Source organism: Sus scrofa, chromosome 2 (assembly GCF_054392235.1).
Source record: "Sus scrofa isolate SSC_HxYL_T2T_F1_AM1 chromosome 2, Sscrofa_HxYL_maternal_Yorkshire_Landrace_v2.0, whole genome shotgun sequence".
Taxonomy (NCBI): Eukaryota; Metazoa; Chordata; class Mammalia; order Artiodactyla; family Suidae; genus Sus; species Sus scrofa.
In genome coordinates this window covers 47621483-47639637 of record NC_139384.1, presented here as the reverse complement: position 1 = coordinate 47639637, position 18155 = coordinate 47621483, and the positions used below count along the sequence as shown (strand labels likewise).

Sequence of the window (18155 nt, the reverse complement as noted above, 5' to 3'; positions counted from 1 at the left end):
TCTTCCCCCTCCTCCTCCTCTCCTTCAGTAACTCTTAATACATAGAATTTATTCTTAACTATGTAAAAACAAGAATTTGTCAATTATAAGCCAATGGGAAGTAAGAATTTAAGTAAAACTTTTTAAATTATAGCAAACAATTTGAACAAAGTCAGATGATGTCACTCTCTTGATCACTGCTCTCCTATCTGACGAAAAATAAAAGATAAATCCTAATCATGAACTTAATCATGGTTCCTTCCTTTTCTCCCTTTTACTTCTCTGACCTCATCTTCTACGATTTTCTCTTCCATTTACTCTGCTTCAGCTACACTGGCCTCCTTGCTCTTCCCCAAACAAGCCAGGCAGGCTTCTGCTTCTGCATCTTTGCTCACTCTAATCTTTCTGCCTGGAATGCTCCTTTCCCACACCTTTTGTCAAGTCTTAACATAAGTCCTGCCTTATTTTCCTCCCTAAAATTTCATTGTCTTCCATCACTTCTTTTTCCCTTTTCTTGCTTTATTTCTCTTGGACCGGCTCAAAATCCATGATTCTGAGGGTCCATTTTCCTTACCCTGGAATCTGATGTTCTCAAATACTGGTTCTAACATGCCTCTCCGGCCTTATTTTCCACTGCTTTAAAAAAAAAAAAAAGAATTCCCACTGTGGCACAATGGAATCAGTGGTGTCTCTGCAACACCAGGTTGCAGATTCAATCCCTGGCCTGGCATTGCCACAGCTGTAGTGTAGGTCACAGCTGTTGCTCAGATCTGATTCCTGGCCCAGGAACTCCATATGCCTCAAGGTGGCCCAAAGGCGCGGGGTGGGGGGGTGGGGGTGGGATATATGTACATGCACATACATATATATGGTGCTATACTTTAAAAATTTCATATTCCCTCTACATTGTTATTTTACCACTTTTGCACCTTTATTTATGCCCTCTCCTTGAGGAATGAGCTCCTCCAAATAAATTATGTTTATTGTAAAAAATTATTTTCTCCTAATCATTATAAATAAAATCCTGTGACATTATTAGTTCAGCTCAAGTGGTACCCTTTTCTTAACATTTCTGTTATTACCTATATCCCCTTTGAACTCTGGTGCCAGTTTATCTGTATTTTAAATCATTTTCTGTAACAATAATATTTATTGCACTGTACCTGTATGTACTATACATTGCTTTAAGTGCTCTTCATATCATCTGCTAAGTACCACTGTAAACTTTGGAAATAACGCAAGAGGCAAACAAAGGAGAAGTCTAAAGAAACAAAGAAGAGAAGTTAGGGACAACATAGTAAGAGAGTGCCTTAGAACCATCACCCACCAGCAAAAGGTGATGCAGACTCCCAGCTTAGCCAGAATGGGATGCAGGTAGGCTCTTTCCATCCTCAGAATTAAAAGAGTCTTGCCAACTACGCCAAGGGGGAGTCGATCAGGAATTCCAATGACATTGAGTGGCTGGGGATATACTCATATTCCATACAGGGTGTGAGACTCCCCCTCCCAGTGAGAGACAGTGCGTGGCCAGGTCTTGGCAAACCAGGAGCCTTGCCCAGAAAATGCTCTTTGTTCTTGTGTCCGGGAGACTCCCATCCCCCCACCTAGAGGTACCAGGTAGTGGAACCTGAGGAAGCTGCCCACCAACTCCCACCTCCAGGCACCAGCAGGGAGCAGTGGAAACCCTAGTGGCACCAGAAGAAAATCAGACAGACTGAAAATACCATTGTGAATGCCTTAAAAATTAAATTGTCACTAGGACTACAGCCTGAAAAAGTAAACCAGGACTTGTGTTCTAAATATAATCAGGAAGACCATCTCCTATAGCAGAATAGCCAAAATGTTAATGATAAAAATTTTTTTTTTTTTTTTGTCTTTTTTTGTCTCTTGTCTCTTGTTGTTGTTGTTGCTATTTCTTGTGCCGCATCCTGCGGCATATGGAGGTTCCCAGGCTAGGGGTTGAATCGGAGCTGTAGCCACCGGCCTATGCCAGAGCCACAGCAAGCGGGATCCGAGCCGCGTCTGCAACCTACACCACAGCTCACGGCAACGCCGGATCGTTAACCCACTGAGCAAGGGCAGGGACCGAACCCACAACCTCATGGTTCCTAGTCGGATTCGTTAACCACTGCGCCACGACGGGAACTCCTTAATGATAAAATTTTGAAAATCACCTGTCATACCAAGAACCATGCAAATCACAGCTTGAATGAGAAAAGACAACCAGTGTTTAATACCAAGATGAATCAGATTTGGAATTGTCTGAAAAGGAATTTTAAAGTAGAAATCATAAAAATGTCCTAACAAGCAATTACAAATTCTTTTGAAACAAATGAACAAAATAGAAAATCTCAGCAAAGAAATAGATGTACCCCCCAAAAAAAAGAAAATTATAAAAAAGTGTATAACACAATAATGGAAATAAAAAAGTTGTTAAATGGGCTCAATAGAGTGAAGATGACAAGATAGAATCTGTGATCTTGAGGGTAGATCAATAGAATTTACCTAATTTGAACAACCTAGAGAAAATGCATGGAAACAAAATGAACAGAGGCTTGGGGACCTGAGAGACAGTAACAAAAGATCCAACATTCATATCATCAGTGTCTGAGAAGGAGAGAGACTGGATTTTAAAAAACATTTGAAGAAATAATGCTGAAAATTTCCCAAATTTTGCAAAAGAATAATTCTGCAAATTCAAGAAGATGAGTTAATCCCAAATAGAATCAATCCCCTCAGAAATCTACTCTATGTCGATAAAACTTTTGAAAACTAAAAACAAGGAGAATATCTTGAAAGCAGCCAGAGAGAAATGACACAGTGCCTGTAAAGGAACACCAGCTCTGATGACAGCAGATTTATTATTTAGGTAGGGGAAAACAGATACTGTTATATACAATGCATGGAAGTATAAGTTTGACCAACACATGAAAGAGTAGTTTTTGATGGTTTTACGTGTTCGTTTACTTTGGTTCAGTAGTTCAAGTTATGGAAAGTTATCTGTCGGAAGTATACTTCGCTATCTACAGTGACATACAGAGAGACGTATTTGTTTATAATGACTAGAAATAGGCTATGGCCCAATAATGGGGAATGTTTAAAATTAAAACTAATACAAAATAATACTTCACAAGTAAAAAAATCCACAAAGAGCAAAGATATTATTAGCTAATTATTGGTCTAACTTTCATAACATTTCTCAACTTCAAAATGTGTTAAGGGATACTTAATAAGCAGTGAACTCAGTAAATACCTTGAATAATTATGAATTACAGATACACAAATATAAATTCAAGATACAATAAAACAAACAAGTAACATTTAATTCAGTGTTTTTTAGGGTTTTGGTTTTTTTGTTGTTGTTGTTGTTTGCCTTTTTTAGGGCACATGGAAGTTCCTAGGCTAGGGGTCTGATTGGAGCTACAGCTGCTGGCCTACACCAGAGCCACAGCAATGCTGGATCTGAGCCACGTCTGTGACCTGCAGCATAGCTCACAGCAATGCTGGATCCATGACCCACTAATCGAGGCCAGGGATCAAACCTGCATCCTCATGGATACTAGTCAGATTCACTTTCTCTGCGCCGCAACGGTAACTCCTAATTCCCTGTTCTGATTATCAGTGTACTTATTTTTGTGGGTCATTGAGTTAAACATCATTACATGTATTTTTTAAAAAAGTAAAAATCATATCATATATATATATATATACACACACACATATATGAAATATTTAAATTTTAAAAATGTATTTCCATCAGTTTTTAAGGGCCCAGTCTTATGCTATTCCTTCCATGTTAACCATTCAGTTCCATGTTATCACTATCTCCTTTGAACATCATTTTTTTTCTCTTTTTATCTCATCATTTTCCATAGTCTTGATAGTATTATTACTATCAATGGTATTGTATATTGTACTTTAAATATATGCACTATATATTGTTTTATGTGCTTTACATAGATTATCAGATTTAATTCTCTCATCATCTTTTAAAGACTATCCCCACTTTATAGTGAAGAAACTGAAAAGTTCAGATGTTGAATAACTTGCTTTATGTTACAGGGTTAAAGTTTAGATTTCAAACTCAGATGTTTTCACAACAAAGCCTTGTCACTATGCTGGACTGCCTCTTAAGTGAAGAGTAAACGAAAGAAATGCTGTACACATTTAAAAGAAATTTTGACATAAAGGAAAGAAAATCATAAATAAATGAAATGCCCAAATTATACATCCTGAAATACAAATTTGATTCCATACTAGTATGAAGTCATTAATGAATACTGTTAAATGAGACACACTAATGAGAAATATAGGGAAAATATCACAATATCTGGTACATACTTCAGCATCAAAAATTTTAAGGTTAAAATCATATCACTTGTTATATCATTTATGCCATGTTCAAATAAATGAAATTTAATATTGAATAGGATTCAATTAGTTGTTGTTAGATGGACTTTTATTTAAAGTAGAGTAAATTCTAAATAAAGAACTACCATATGTTCCAGCAATCCCACTCCTGGGCATATATCCAGAGAAAACCATAAATCAAAAGGATATGTGCACCCCAGTGTTCACTGCAGCACTATTTAACAATAGCCAAGACATGGAAACAACCCAAATGTCCATTAACAGAAGACTGGATAAAGAAGATGTGGTACATATATACAATGGAATATTACTCAGCCACAAAAAAGAATGAAATGCCATTTGCAGCAACATGGATGGATCTAGAGATTATCATACTAAGTGAAGTAAGACAGAGGAAAAACAAATATCATATATCACTTATATATGGGATCTAATTTTAAAATAATACAAAATAACTTATTTATAAAACAGAAATAGATTCACAGACTTCAAAAGCAAACTTTATGGTTACCAAAGGGGAAAAGTGCCAGAGTGGGATAAATTAAGAGTTGGGGATTAACATATACACACTATTATATCTAAAATAGAAAACTAACAAGGACCTACTGTACAGCACAGGGAAATCTACTCAAAATCTGTAATTATATGGGAAAAAATATGAAGAATGGATATAATGTATATATACAACTGACTCACTTTGCTATACTTGTGAAACTAACACAACATTGTAAGTCAGCTATACGCCAGTAAAACTTTATTTTTAAAGGTAGAGTAAGTTCTTAAATGTTAAATTTTCTGTGTAACCAATATATAATTTTGTGTATTTTTTTTTTCTTTTCTAGAATTCTGGAGGTGGAAGTGGAGTTGATCTTTCAATGCTAAATGAGGCTCGCAATATGGTGTCAGATCTTCTCAGTGACCCAACCCTTCCCCCACAAGTCGTTTCTTCCCTACGGAGTATCAGTAGCTTGATGGGTGCTTTCTCAGGCTCCTGTAGGCCAAAGATTAACCCTCTCACGCCATTTCCTGGATTTTATCCCTGTTCTGAAATAGAGGACCCAGCTGAGAAAGGAGATCGAAAACTTCACAAGGTCAAATTTAGTAATCAGCCAGCCCTATTCATCATGTTTAATAACGTTTTCAAATTAAAATTACTCCTTTAAATCTTAAACAAGATAGAATTTTGTTTTAAAAGTCCAGCCTCTTTTAGTTGTTTAGTTGCTTGAACATTGGCGGTCATTGCAATCTCAAATAATTCTAAGCAAGTACTTAGTTTTTATTCTAAATAATATTCTTGTTATTAGCAGTTGTAACTTCATCAGTAACAAGGTTCTTATTATTGCCATTGTTATTGTTTTTTAAGAAATAGAGAACAGGCAAATTTAATTCTAGGTGGTACAACAAACTAGAGGTCAAACTGTGTCATTGAACTTATTCTTTAGAAACCAGGAATTGTTCTTTTTGAACCAAGGAAAAATGGTCATCATAATATTCATTTTATGAAATTACATAGCATTATTTTAAACTGATTTTCTCAGTTTTTGAAACTGTCTCTTCTGACCACTATCACTTACCCCCTGTAGATTGCTATAGCCCAGTAAGCATTGATTTTTCCATCAGTAGATAAGGGATAAATTTTTCTTTAAATATCAATAATTCAAAATAGGATTTCCTTTAGAAAATGATAAATACTAGAAAATACTATCTTTAGAAAATAATAAATACTAGAAAATTCTTTCCTTTAGAAAATAGATACACAGAGAGCTTGTGATTTCTTTATTTGGCTATCCATATCTTTACCAGCAACTAAAATTATAAGACTTTAAAAATAGAAATATCTCAGGAGTTCCCATCGTGGCGCAGTAGAAACAAATCCAGCTAGAACCATGAGGTTGAGGGTTCAATCCCTGGCCTCCAGTAGTGGGTTAAGGATCCGGTGTTGCTGTGAGCTGTGGTGTAGGTCGCAGACACGGCTCAGATCTGGCATGGCTGTGGCTGTGGCATAAGCCAATAGCTGCAGCTCCAATTCAGTCCATAGCCTGGGAAACTCCATATGCCTCGGGTGCAGCCCTAAAAGGACATAAAGACAAAATAATAATAATAATAATAAAATAAAAAAATAAAAAGAATAACTTAGAGATTATTCTACTATAACTACTTTATTCTACTGGTTAAAGAAACTAAGAGAAGATAAAATTTAAATCAGTTAATTTAGTTCATTGTAATAGTGATAGAGCTCAGAAAAAGTTAAATATAGGGTTAAGGATCCAGTGTTGTCACTGCAGTGGTTTAAGTCAGTCCCTGAGAACATGCTGCAGGTGTGACCAAAAAAAAAAAAAAAAAAAAGAAGGAAAGAAAAGAAAAAGTTAAATACAGTTTTTGGAAGGACTTTGATCATCAGTTAATTTCGTTTTCTTAGTTCTTAGCATTATTGTACAGAAATGTTGAAAGATTAAGCAAGTCTGATTGGGGCAAGATTTTGATAATTACTAATCCTAAATCTGGATCATACATAGTTATGTGATGCTTTTATTTTATAAAGTATCTATAGTAGCACCTGCATTACTCAATGCCCAATGGGACTTGGTTAAATGGCATTTTTTTTAGCTCCGTACCTACAAAAAATAGGTTAATCACAAGCATCAAAAAGGGATAGCAATAAATTCATCAGTTAAATAACTTTCTCTTGAGTTAGTTTTCATTTGATATGTTGATTTTCCTTTGTATTTTCCATCGACATTTGATGTTTAGAACAGTGCTTTTCTTTTGTCTTTTTTTTTTTTTTTTGCTCTTCAAGGCAGCACCCGCAGCATATGAAGGTTTTCCTAGGCTAGGGGTTGAACTGGAGCTGTTGCTGCAGCCAAGGCCACAGGAATGCAGGATCTGAGCCGCATCTGCAACCTACACCGCAGCTCACAACGCCGGACCCTTAACCCACTGAGCAAGGCCAGGGAGCGAACCAGCATCCTCATGGATGCCTGTCAGATTCGTTAACTGCTGAGCCACGAAGGGAACTCCAGAACAGTAATTTTTAAAAATAGTAATTCTTAAAAATCTTTTTTGTTTGTTTGTTTTTTGGGCCAAACTTGTGGCATATGGAGGTTCCCAGGCTAGGGGTCCAATCAGAGCTACAGCAGCTATAGCTGCTGGCCTGCGCCACAGCCACAACAACGCAGAATCCAAGCTGTGTCTGTGACATACACTACAGCTCACGGCAACACTGAATCCCCAACCCACTGATTCAGGCCAGGGATCAAACCCAAAACCTCATGGTTCCTAGCCGGTTTTGTTTCTGCTGTGCACAAAGGGAACTCCCTAATTCTTAAAAATCTTAATCGTAAAAATCACATTGATGTTAGTATTATGTTTACTACGTAGAAAAGTATACTGATACATTTTAGAAACATTTTAAACTGCAATATTAATTAAACAGGATGCCTAATTGCCTCATTTCTTTTTCTTTTTAGGGCTGCACCTATACACATGAAAGTTCCCAGGCAAGGGGTCAAATCAGAGCCTCAGTCACTGGCCTACGCTACAGCCACAGCAATGCCAGATCCAAGCCACATCTGCAACATACACTGCAGCTTTCGGCAATGCTGAACACTATATCCTTAACCCATTAAGCAAGGCCAGAGATTGAACCCGCTTTCTCAAGGATACTAGTCAGGTACTTTTTTTTTTTAATCGTTTTAGGGCCACACTGGTGGCATATGGAAATTGCCAGGCTAGGGGTCGAATCAGAGCTGTAGCCACTGGCCACAGCCACGCCAGATCCGAGCCAAGTCTGTGACCTACACCACAGCTCATGGCAATGCTGGATCCTTAATCCACTGAGCAAGGCCATGGAGCAAACCCACGTCCTCATGGATACTAGTTGGGTTTAACCGCCGAGCCATGACAGGAACTCCTAATCAGGTTCTATTTTTTTTTTTTAATTTTCCCACTGTACAGCAAGAGGGTCAGGTTATCCTTACATGTATACATTACAATTATATTTTTCCCCCACCCTTTCTTCTGTTGCAACATGAGTATCTAGACATAGTTCTCAATGCTATTCAGCAGGATCTCCTTGTACATCTATTCTAAGTTGTGTCTGATAAGCCCAAGCTCCCGATCCCTCCCACTCCCTTCCCCTCCCATCAGGCAGCCACAAGTCTCTTCTCCAAGTCCATGATTTTCTTTTCTAAGGAGATGTTCATTTGTGCTGGATATTAGATTCCAGTTATAAGTGATGGTATTTGTCTTTGTCTTTCTGGCTCATTTCACTCAGTATGAGATTCTCTAGTTCCATCCATGTTGCTGCAAATGGCATTATGTCATCCTTTTTTATGGCTGAGTAGTATTCCATTGTGTATATATACCACTTCTTCCGAATCCAGTCATCTGTCGATGGACATTTGGGTTGTTTCCACGTCCTGGCTATTGTGAATAGTGCTGCAATGAACATGCGGTTGCATGTGTCTCTTTTAAGTAGAGCTTTGTCCGGATAGATGCCCAAGAGTGGGATTGCGGGGTCATATGGAAGTTCTATGTATAGATTTCTAAGGTATCTCCAAACTGTTCTCCATAGTGGCTGTACCAGTTTACATTCCCACCAGCAGTGCAGGAGGGTTCCCTTTTCTCCACAGCCCCTCCAGCACTTGTTCTTTGTGGATTTATTAATGATGGCCATTCTGACTGGTGTGAGGTGGTATCTCATGGTAGTTTTCATTTGCATTTCTCTTATAATCAGCGATGTTGAGCATTTTTTCATGTGTTTGTTGGCCATCTGTATATCTTCCTTGGAGAAATGTCTATTCAGGTCTTTTGCCCATTTTTCCATTGATTGATTGGTTTTTTTGCTGTTGGGTTGTATAAGTTGCTTATATATTCTAGAGATTAAGCCCTTGTCAGTTGCATCATTTGAAACTGTTTTCTCCCATTCTGTAAGTTGTCTTTTTGTTTTCTTTTGGGTTTCCTTTGCTGTGCAAAAGCTTGTCAGTTTGATGAGGTCCCATGGGTTTATTTTTGCTCTAATTTCTATTGCTTTGGGAGACTGACCTGAGAAAATATTCATGAGGTTGATGTCAGAGAGTGTTTTGCCTATGTTTTCTTCTAGGAGTTTGATGGTGTCCTGTCGTATATTTAAGTCTTTCAGCCATTTGGAGTTTATTTTTGTGCATGGTGTGAGGGTGTGTTCTCGTTTCATTGCTTTGCATGCAGCTGTCCAGGTTTCCCAGCAATGCTTGCTGAATAGACTTTCCTTTTCCCATTTTATGTTCTTGCCTCCCTTGTCAAAGATTAATTGACCATAGGTATCAGGGTTTATTTCCGGGTTCTCTATTCTGTTCCATTGGTCTGTCTGTCTGTTTTGATACCAGTACCACAGTGTTTTGATGACTGTGGCTTTGTAGTATTTCTTGAAGTCTGGGAGAGTGATGCCTCCTGCTTGGTTTTTGTTTCTCAGGATTGCTTTGGTGATTCTGGGTCTTTTGTTGTTCCATATAAATGTTTGGATTGTTTGTTCTAGTTCTGTGAAAAATATCATGGGTAATTTGATAGGGATTCCTAGTCAGTTTCTTAACCCAATGATTTGCCTCATTTCTTTTTTTGTTTGTTTGTTTTGTTTTTGTTTACTTTTTTTCATTTCTTGAACTTTCTAGTTTATCAGGCTTATTCTGAGTATTGGAGTTTACTGTGAGTCATATAAGAACCAAGAAGTAATTCTTTAAACTTCTATTTGAATTTTTATATCTAACTTATTTCTGCTTTTAGAAGAGAGTATAAAAAGCCTGATGTTACTTCAGAAAAGAACAATAGCATTTATGAAAAAATAGTAAAGAAAAAGGAGCTAGAACAGATAATTTTAAAAGATGTCATATATATGTTAAGAATTAAGCAAGAGCTCAGTGGTAATGAACCTGACTAGTACCCATGAGGATGGGGGTTCGATCTCTGGCCTGCTCAGCGGGTTAGGGATCTGGTGTTGCTGAGAGCTGTGGTATAGGTCCCAGAGGTGGATCAGATCTGGCGTTGCTGTAGCTGTGGTATAGGCCAGCACCTGAAGCTCCAAGTCTGCACCTAGCCTGGGAACTTACATATGCTTTAGATGCAGCCCTAAAAAGTGAGAAAACAAAAAAACTAAAACAAAACTAAGAGTATAGGAACCTAAATTATAGTCAGAAAGGACAAAATACCATAAACAACTTTTTCAGTGTAAGTCTAACTATCTCTCTGAGATGGTTTCATGTCTGCTGATAGGGGAAATTCATAAGAAGCAGAAACTTTTATGTAAATTTCAATAAAATACCTATTCACAGTGGTCAGAAGTAGAATATTCTGGTTAACATTTGAACTAAGAATATTTTCAAACACTAAGGTAAATTATTCTCTTTTTTTGTAACTCAGAGGTAGGTTCTTTATTATATCTTTCCTTGATATTTTAGATTATTAGACTTTTGAAACCCCCAACTTCCTATTTTTTAATGATTAGTAATTTTAATAAATGGCATTTTATCATCCTTTACATTGTTTACCCTTTGCGTTTTTTAATTGAATTGTTATTGATTGTGAGGGTAAAATATTCTTAATTTGAAAGGTGTTCTGAATTTAATTTAGCCATTAATTTAAAAGGTAGCTTAGAATTCTGCAGTTTAACTTCTATAAACATTAGTGTTATACTGAAAATATAAAAAAGTTTGGATATAGGGTTGATCATACCTGATCCTAAGCTTGCCCTCTGAAGTCGTTTTTCAAGGTACATCTTTCATATCTACTTTTAAAATTGTCAGTTGTTTATTTCTCATAAAACTAAGAATAAAATATACAAAAAGAAAAAAATTTAGTTAAACCTTAGGGAGGTCAGAAATCATTTTTTAGTAGGAGAAGGATAAGTAGAACAATAGATATAATGTGATATATGGAGCAAAACTGACAGATTTTCAGAATAAAATGTTCTGTTTCTCCTGTGCATGCTAAAAACGTGCAGTTGACCCTTGAACAACATAGGTTTGAACTGTGCGGGGCCCACTTATATGCAAATCTTTTTCAGTAGTAAATTCCACAGATGCGAAATCCTGGAGGTGGAGGAAGCACACGTAAGGAGGGCCAGCTATAAATTACACCCGAATATTCAGCTGTGTCCCTAAACCCTGAGTTATTCAAGGGTCGGTTGTACTTTGTATTGCTATTTTCATGTACCATCTTGAGTATCACATTTATGGCATATTATAGGGTGACAATTTTAACCATTGTTAAATTATTCCACAGGGGCTAAACAGTAGGACTAGTCTGCCAACTCCACAGCTGAGAAGGAGCTCAGGAACTTCAGGTCTGCCGCCCATCGACCAGACTTCTCCAAGGTGGGAACGCAGTAATGGCAAAAGGCCTCACCAAGAATTTGGTATTTCAAGGTAAAATCCCCAGAGCCTTTTCAAGGATCCTGAATCTCATACATTCGCATTGTTTCTGTGAATGAAGTTTGAAATAGTTGTAAAGGGGGAGGTTCCCATCGTGGTACAGCAGAAACGAGTCCAACTAGGAACTGTGAGGTTGTGGGTTCGATCCCTGGCCTCGCTCAGTGGGTTAACGATCTGGCATTGCTGTGAGGTGTGGTGTAGGTGGCAGATGTGGCTCGGATCTCGTGTTGCTGTGTCTGTGTCATAGGCCGGCGGCTACAGCTCCAATTAGACTCCTAGCCTGGGAACCTCCATATGCCGTGGGTGCAGCCCTAAAAAGACCAAGAGCAAAAAAAAAAAAAAAAAAAAAAAAAAAACCCACAGAAATAGTTGTAAAGGCATAAAGGGACCAGTGAAGTAATTTAGGTATAGCACAGCACAGTTTGTAAGATGGCCTGATATAGAAACTGATTCTTAAAAAGAAGATAAATGTGCTTTCTCCCCCCCAAATTGGTAAGTTACAAAGCTTGCTGGGGCCTTAAGAATATGAGCCAGGGAGACAGTTAAAGAAATGAGGATCAATTTAGGACACAGTACTTGGGAAAGCCACGGTAGAGGAGGCCTCATAAGGGGCAGTCACTAGTCCACTGCATGGTGTTCAAAGTTTCTGACTTGTGAAAAAGGAAGAGCATCCCCTGGGCTCACCCCAGATGTTATCTCAGACATGAGAGGTAAGATCCTGTGCATAAGGTCATAGGACTCTTTCAAGCCCTGTCCTGCTGGAGAACAAAGACCGCTAATATATTCTATAGAGGATTTCCTTGGAACTAAACAGTGCTAATCCTACAAAGTAAAGGCAACCAAATGAGGCTGGAAAATTGCAGAAGTTGGAAGGAATCTTCTGAATGTAAACATACCCATACTCTGATAACAGAGGATTCAATACTTTGCCTTTTTTAAAGGCCAGGAAAGATATCGATCTCTTGTGTGTTAGAGGCTTCTATTCGTCAGTTATCTAACCATGTTAATAAAATTGGAATCAAGGAGTTCCTGTTGTGGCTCAGCAGGTTAATGACCCTGTTTGTCTCTATGAGGATGAGGGTTTGATCCGTGGCCTCACTCAGTGTGTTAAGGATCCCGTGTTGCAGCAAGCGGCAGCATAGTTTGCAGATGTAGCTTGGATGGGGTATTGCCAAGGCTGTGGCGTAGGCTCGAGCTGCAGCTCTGATTCAGCCCCTAGCCTGGGAACTTCCATATGCCATAAGTGCAGCCATAAAAAAGAAAACAAAATTTTTAAATTGGAATCAGTGTAAATTTCCTGTTAAGCCGCTCAATTACAATGAAGCATGTATTATAACTTTTCTTAGCTTGAACTGTGTAATTACACATTGGAAGCAGTAGATGGCAGAGTTGGATCATAGCTAACTTCTCTCTTAAACTTTGTTACCATTTATATATGAACTATGATCAGACGCTTGTAGTTTTCCAGATTCTTTTGTGATTTATTAATTTGAGTCTTCTACAGTACATTCAAGTAGATGAACTCCTTTTTTATAAAAGAAAAGCTGAGCGAAATGACATATAAAACAGGATGGATTCTAGTATGAAGAGAACATTACAAGAAAATGAGCTTTGGTCCAGAGCTTGCCCAGAGCCCAAAGATGATATGGTTTTTGTTGCTGTTTTGTTTTGTTTTTTTAAACGGAAGCAGGATATGACGAAGTCAGTGACGTTAGGTACTGAAAATACGACAGATCTTTCTTAACCATGGGAAACAACCTCTTGAGAATATTTTTGCGTTTAAGAATGACAAAAAATGATTCTATTTTTTTTGTCTTTCCGTCACATTGATGTAACAGCCACGCATTTAAAATTAAGTGTTTGATACACTGAGGTAGGATTATTTTTATCTTACTGCCTCACACTATTGATATGAAAATAGAAGCATGGAAATCTAATCTTGATATGAACATATCTCAGAGTTAAAGGTAAATATAGGCAGATTCAACATACTGACTCAACCCTCATTAAAACAAAATCATACACCTCATAAAAGATTTAGAAATTTGGAGACTAAATTATGATGGTATTATGAAACATCTACTTTAAAGAGATGAGGCTAAAGGTAATTTTTTCAAGGGTGCAGAAGCTGGAGCTTTTCAGTAATAAATTTTTAAGTATACTTTGAACATAGGGTAATGGGGCCATATGACGCATTTATAACCACTCTTCCTTTTTAAATTCAAGTCTAACAGAAATGTCTGTGATAGGAATATTTTTTTATCTGTCCATTCAGTTCAGTAGTCTCTAGCTACCTGTGGCTATTGATCACTTGAAGTGTGTCTAGTATGACTGAGGAATTTAATTTAAATTTTATTTTATATTAAGTAATGAAAATATAAAGAGCCGTGCACAACAATCATGTAGATGTAAATGGTATCCATATTAGACAGCAAAGCTATAGATCTTTAACGTTTGGTGACATTTTCTTTGGGAGGCTTTATGCTTTAGTAGCACAGAACTAATAGGCTTGTGTTAGGGTATTCCAGAATGGAGACCACGTTTTGATCTGAATGCAGCTCTGCATTCTGATCATAGCTGCTCTGACTGTAATTTTAAATGACCCTAACTCTGATTTCAATATCTCCCTGAGACTATGTCGGAAACAAAATTTTTCATCCATGCAGCTGCTTTTCTGTTACTATTGTTTTGTCCTCATTTCTGGCACAATGCTGCTATCTATTCTCTAGTTTTGTGGTTGCTAATAAAATTGATGTACCTAGAAAACTTGGTGTTATCATTGGATCCTGTTACCTTAGTCTACAGGTAATCAGTTGTCCAGTCTGTCTCTGAACCTCTTTTCCTCTCTTCCTTTTTTTTTTTTTTTTTTTTTTTTGCCTTTCTGCCATTTTCTTGGGCCGCTCTCTCGGCATATGGAGGTTCCCAGGCTAGGGGTCGAATCAGAGCTGTAGCCACCAGCCTACGCCAGAGCCAAAGCAACGCTGGATCCGAGCTGCCTCTGCAACCTACACCACAGCTCACAGCAACGCCGGATCGTTAACCCACTGAGCAAGGGCAGGGACCGAACCCGCAACCTCATGGTTCCTAGTCGGATTCGTTAACCACTGCGCCATGATGGGAACTCCCCTTTTTTTTCTTTTATCACTTTGCCTACACCATTTCATGCTTTCATTGTTCCTTACCGGGCTATTGAGTTATCCTTGCCATTTCTAATATCCTTTATTCTCTGATCCATCTTCTCCCCTTCTACCAGAAATCTTCCTTAACCGAAACTTTGGTTACATAGTTTTTCTAATCATTAAGTTTTTGGACATTTATCAAAGCCTGTAGAATTACTGCCAGATTTCTAGCCTGAGATTCAAAATTCTTTTACTCCCTCATGACAAAACTGCACCCTTACTTGGGAAAATTAAACAGAGATGAGCAGTCTTGCAGAGAATAATAGAAAAATGATTTGGAAAGCTCTCTAGGTGAAACCAACAGGCATGTAATTTGTGTTAGACTCTTCCTTGAAGTTTTCTCATAATTTTGTTTTTAGTTTCACTCCATTTGAAAAGTAAGCTTAATTATTTTTTAGCCTACCTCACTGTTAAGGAAACCCACAGGTAGAAGGGTTAGTCCTGCTTGAACAGCCACTGTATTACCTATGCTTTAAGAGTTTACCACTGTTCATCTCTTAGAGGACTTGTGATTTTAATTCATTAGGAGGGCCATGACTTTACAACTCCAAAACACCTCTCCAGTATCAATTTTATTTACCTGAAACTCCAGTCCAGCTCACCTATTTCATACTCCTTCTATTTTACACATCCATGCGCCCTTTCAGCGGTTCCCTCTACCTGGGCTGGACCTTCTCACCCTACCTCTGTATTGTTAAAGACAGATGTCAGCTCAGATGTCAGCACTTCAGGATGACACCTAGACAGCCCCCCAAGGAAAAATCATCTGTATGGCCTCTGAATCTCGTTCTTTGCTTCTTTTATGGCAATTTCCATTTTCTACCTTATTTTAGCCATTACTATCCTTCTGAGGTTGCTTGGTTACTGTGAAGAGTTTGGGATTACATTAAGATGGGTCTTTGAAGATAATGGCTGCATAACAAGTATCTTGCAGGGGTATGGTGTCCATGTAACAACTGACACTGCCTTCTGATTAAGTTTCAGATGTAGGATGAAGTTTTCCTGGTCAAGAAATTCCATGGAGGGTTGAATAATCCTTCTTTAGGTTGGCTGGGAATTGAATTACCCAAGTACAGTGTTAGTACGTAGGGTTGAAAGAGTGGTTGAACCACTATCCACGGACCATCTGCTGGGACCCAGACCCTCCCTGTGGACCATCAGCACGTATTCAGAGCCCACAGCTATTCCCTTTGAACAGACTTTCCCCGGGAAAATACAGGCAAACTGCATCCCAAAACTCACAGGGCTATCCTCTATAGGTACTCCTATCCTAAAGAGCCTTACCTTTAACCTCTTTGCCGATTCATCATTTATCACCGTACGTGCTTTGTAATTAAATCTAATTTGTTGCCCAGCAATAGTATGTCTCCTAAATAGTGTACTTGGGAACCAGCTTGTCAATTATGTGTTTCATAGTTTATTAGAGATTTATACCAGTGCCTGGACACTATTTGAACTGCAGAGGTTCAAGAGGGCCGATGGTGTCACCCCACTCAATTCTTAAGATAATGGCTATATAAGTCTGGATATTGTATAGCCAAAAGGTTCTTGCAGCTGCTAAAAAAAAAAAAAAAAGAGGTGATACAAACCTTTTCAAGGTAATTTGTATTGATTGTCTAGAAATCAAGTCTTACTAAATGGTTTAACTCTGTGACCATAACATTTGAGGTCTCTTGTCATGTTGTGCATTTGGATTTTTAGGACTGATTCCCAAGTCTGACTTTAATCACCTTCCTGCCAACTATTTAATAATCACTAAGACTCCGAGGTATCTTGCCTTCTGTTTTCTGCAGTCTTGTTTTATCTGTTCTCATTGGAGTGTATATTTATCTAGTTCTAGGTCAGGAATTAATGAGATGATTCTGGACCTGAGCTGAAAACCTATACTTTGACCTATACCTTTCAATGCTAAATAACTAATGTTTAGCATTTAATGTCTCATTTATTAAAAGACCCTAGATTAAGGCAGAGTACTGTGGAGCAGAGCCTCAGGTCTCTTCTCCAAAGGAAAAAAACCCTGTCTTCGTTTTGAATATTAACCAGGAAGTAGACAGATTTTTCTATTTGAATATTGCCCTGGGTGGCATTGTTACTCTTCTTTCCCTGTCTCTCCCACACTATAGGTAGGCAGTGAATATTCAAATACAAAGAATGATTGAGCATTGGTAGGGAGATGAGTTTCTGTGAGCAGTATTATTTACATATTGCCTTTTTTTTTTAACATTGCCAACAAATTATTATTACTACTAGCTTGAACAAAAAAATATTATAGACTCTAAAGGCTAGATGTTACCCCTGAAGTCCTTTATTCTAAATCTCCAGTTTTACAGATGGAGAAACACACACAAAGATAGCAACAGAATTGTCTTGTGGAAAGGGCATACACTTTACAGTCAGAAACATTTAAGAATCAGAGAAATTCGAAGTTGAATTTTAGCTCTGCCACCGTGAATTCTACCTGTGTGAATTACTTCTCTTCTTGAAGCCTCAGTTTTCTTATCTAATAATAGCATTGTTCATGTGACTGAAAGAGATGAAATATGTAAAATACCTAAAACAATGAATGATATATCATACTCAAAATAGTGCTGTTATTATAACTTTTGGTTAAAACTTCTCTGTTAATATTAAGTAGTTTTGAACTGGTTTTACATGCTTTCTCTTTATAATACAGAATCTTTTTCCTACATGAGGATATAAGACAAACTAGATTCCTAGAAAAAGGCCCAAGAAGAGCCTCAAAGCAGGAGTTAGCTAGACTCTATTCACTCAGGACTGGGGACTGGAAAAGATCTATAATATAGAGAAATGAGAATAGGAACCTAAAGAGAGGGTCATTCATTTAATCCACAAATGTCTGTTGCACATCTTCACCAGGCACTGTAAGTCAGTGAGGAAAAAGAGTCTATACGCATCTATAATCTGAAATTATAATACAGAATGGGCAAATGTTATAGTAAAGCCATGAACAAAAAATTCTTAGGTCACAGAAAAATAGATTTCTCTTGAGTAATAGAGGGTGAAAATGGAGAAAAGATGAAGGGGTTGGGGAAAAGCTTTTTGAGAACCTAGCTTACACTAACAAAATACCAAGTGAAAAATAGAGAATCTAGATTTGTCCTTGATCCTGTGGCAAAGTGCCCTCATCAGGAGCTGACAGAAGAAAACAGATTAGTGAATATCTAAGAAAGGGTGTGCTGTCTATATGATGCTGGGCCTAAAGCTT

At 37.7% G+C, this 18155-nt stretch overlaps 3 protein-coding genes across 28 annotated transcripts in view; 2 read left to right on the top strand and 1 right to left on the bottom strand.

Moving 5' to 3' along the window:
• INSC (INSC spindle orientation adaptor protein) overlaps positions 1–18155 on the top strand; it is an 864422-nt gene that overhangs the window by 222541 nt on the left and 623726 nt on the right. The window lies entirely within an intron of this gene.
• Positions 1–18155, bottom strand: part of CYP2R1 (cytochrome P450 family 2 subfamily R member 1) — a 131014-nt gene that overhangs the window by 20653 nt on the left and 92206 nt on the right. The gene's annotated exons all lie outside the window — the stretch shown is intronic.
• Positions 1–18155, top strand: part of PDE3B (phosphodiesterase 3B) — a 324331-nt gene that overhangs the window by 255532 nt on the left and 50644 nt on the right. For 20 of the 26 annotated variants that reach the window (XM_085011945.1, XM_085011957.1, XM_085011942.1 and 17 more), the window contains 2 exons: positions 5193–5441; positions 11602–11744. In XM_085011945.1, coding sequence (XP_084868071.1) covers positions 5193–5441; positions 11602–11744 — 392 coding nt within the window. The remainder of the gene's footprint in view (positions 1–5192; positions 5442–11601; positions 11745–18155) is intronic. The other 6 variants (XM_085011953.1, XM_085011952.1, XM_085011951.1 and 3 more) reach the window with 1 other exon arrangement.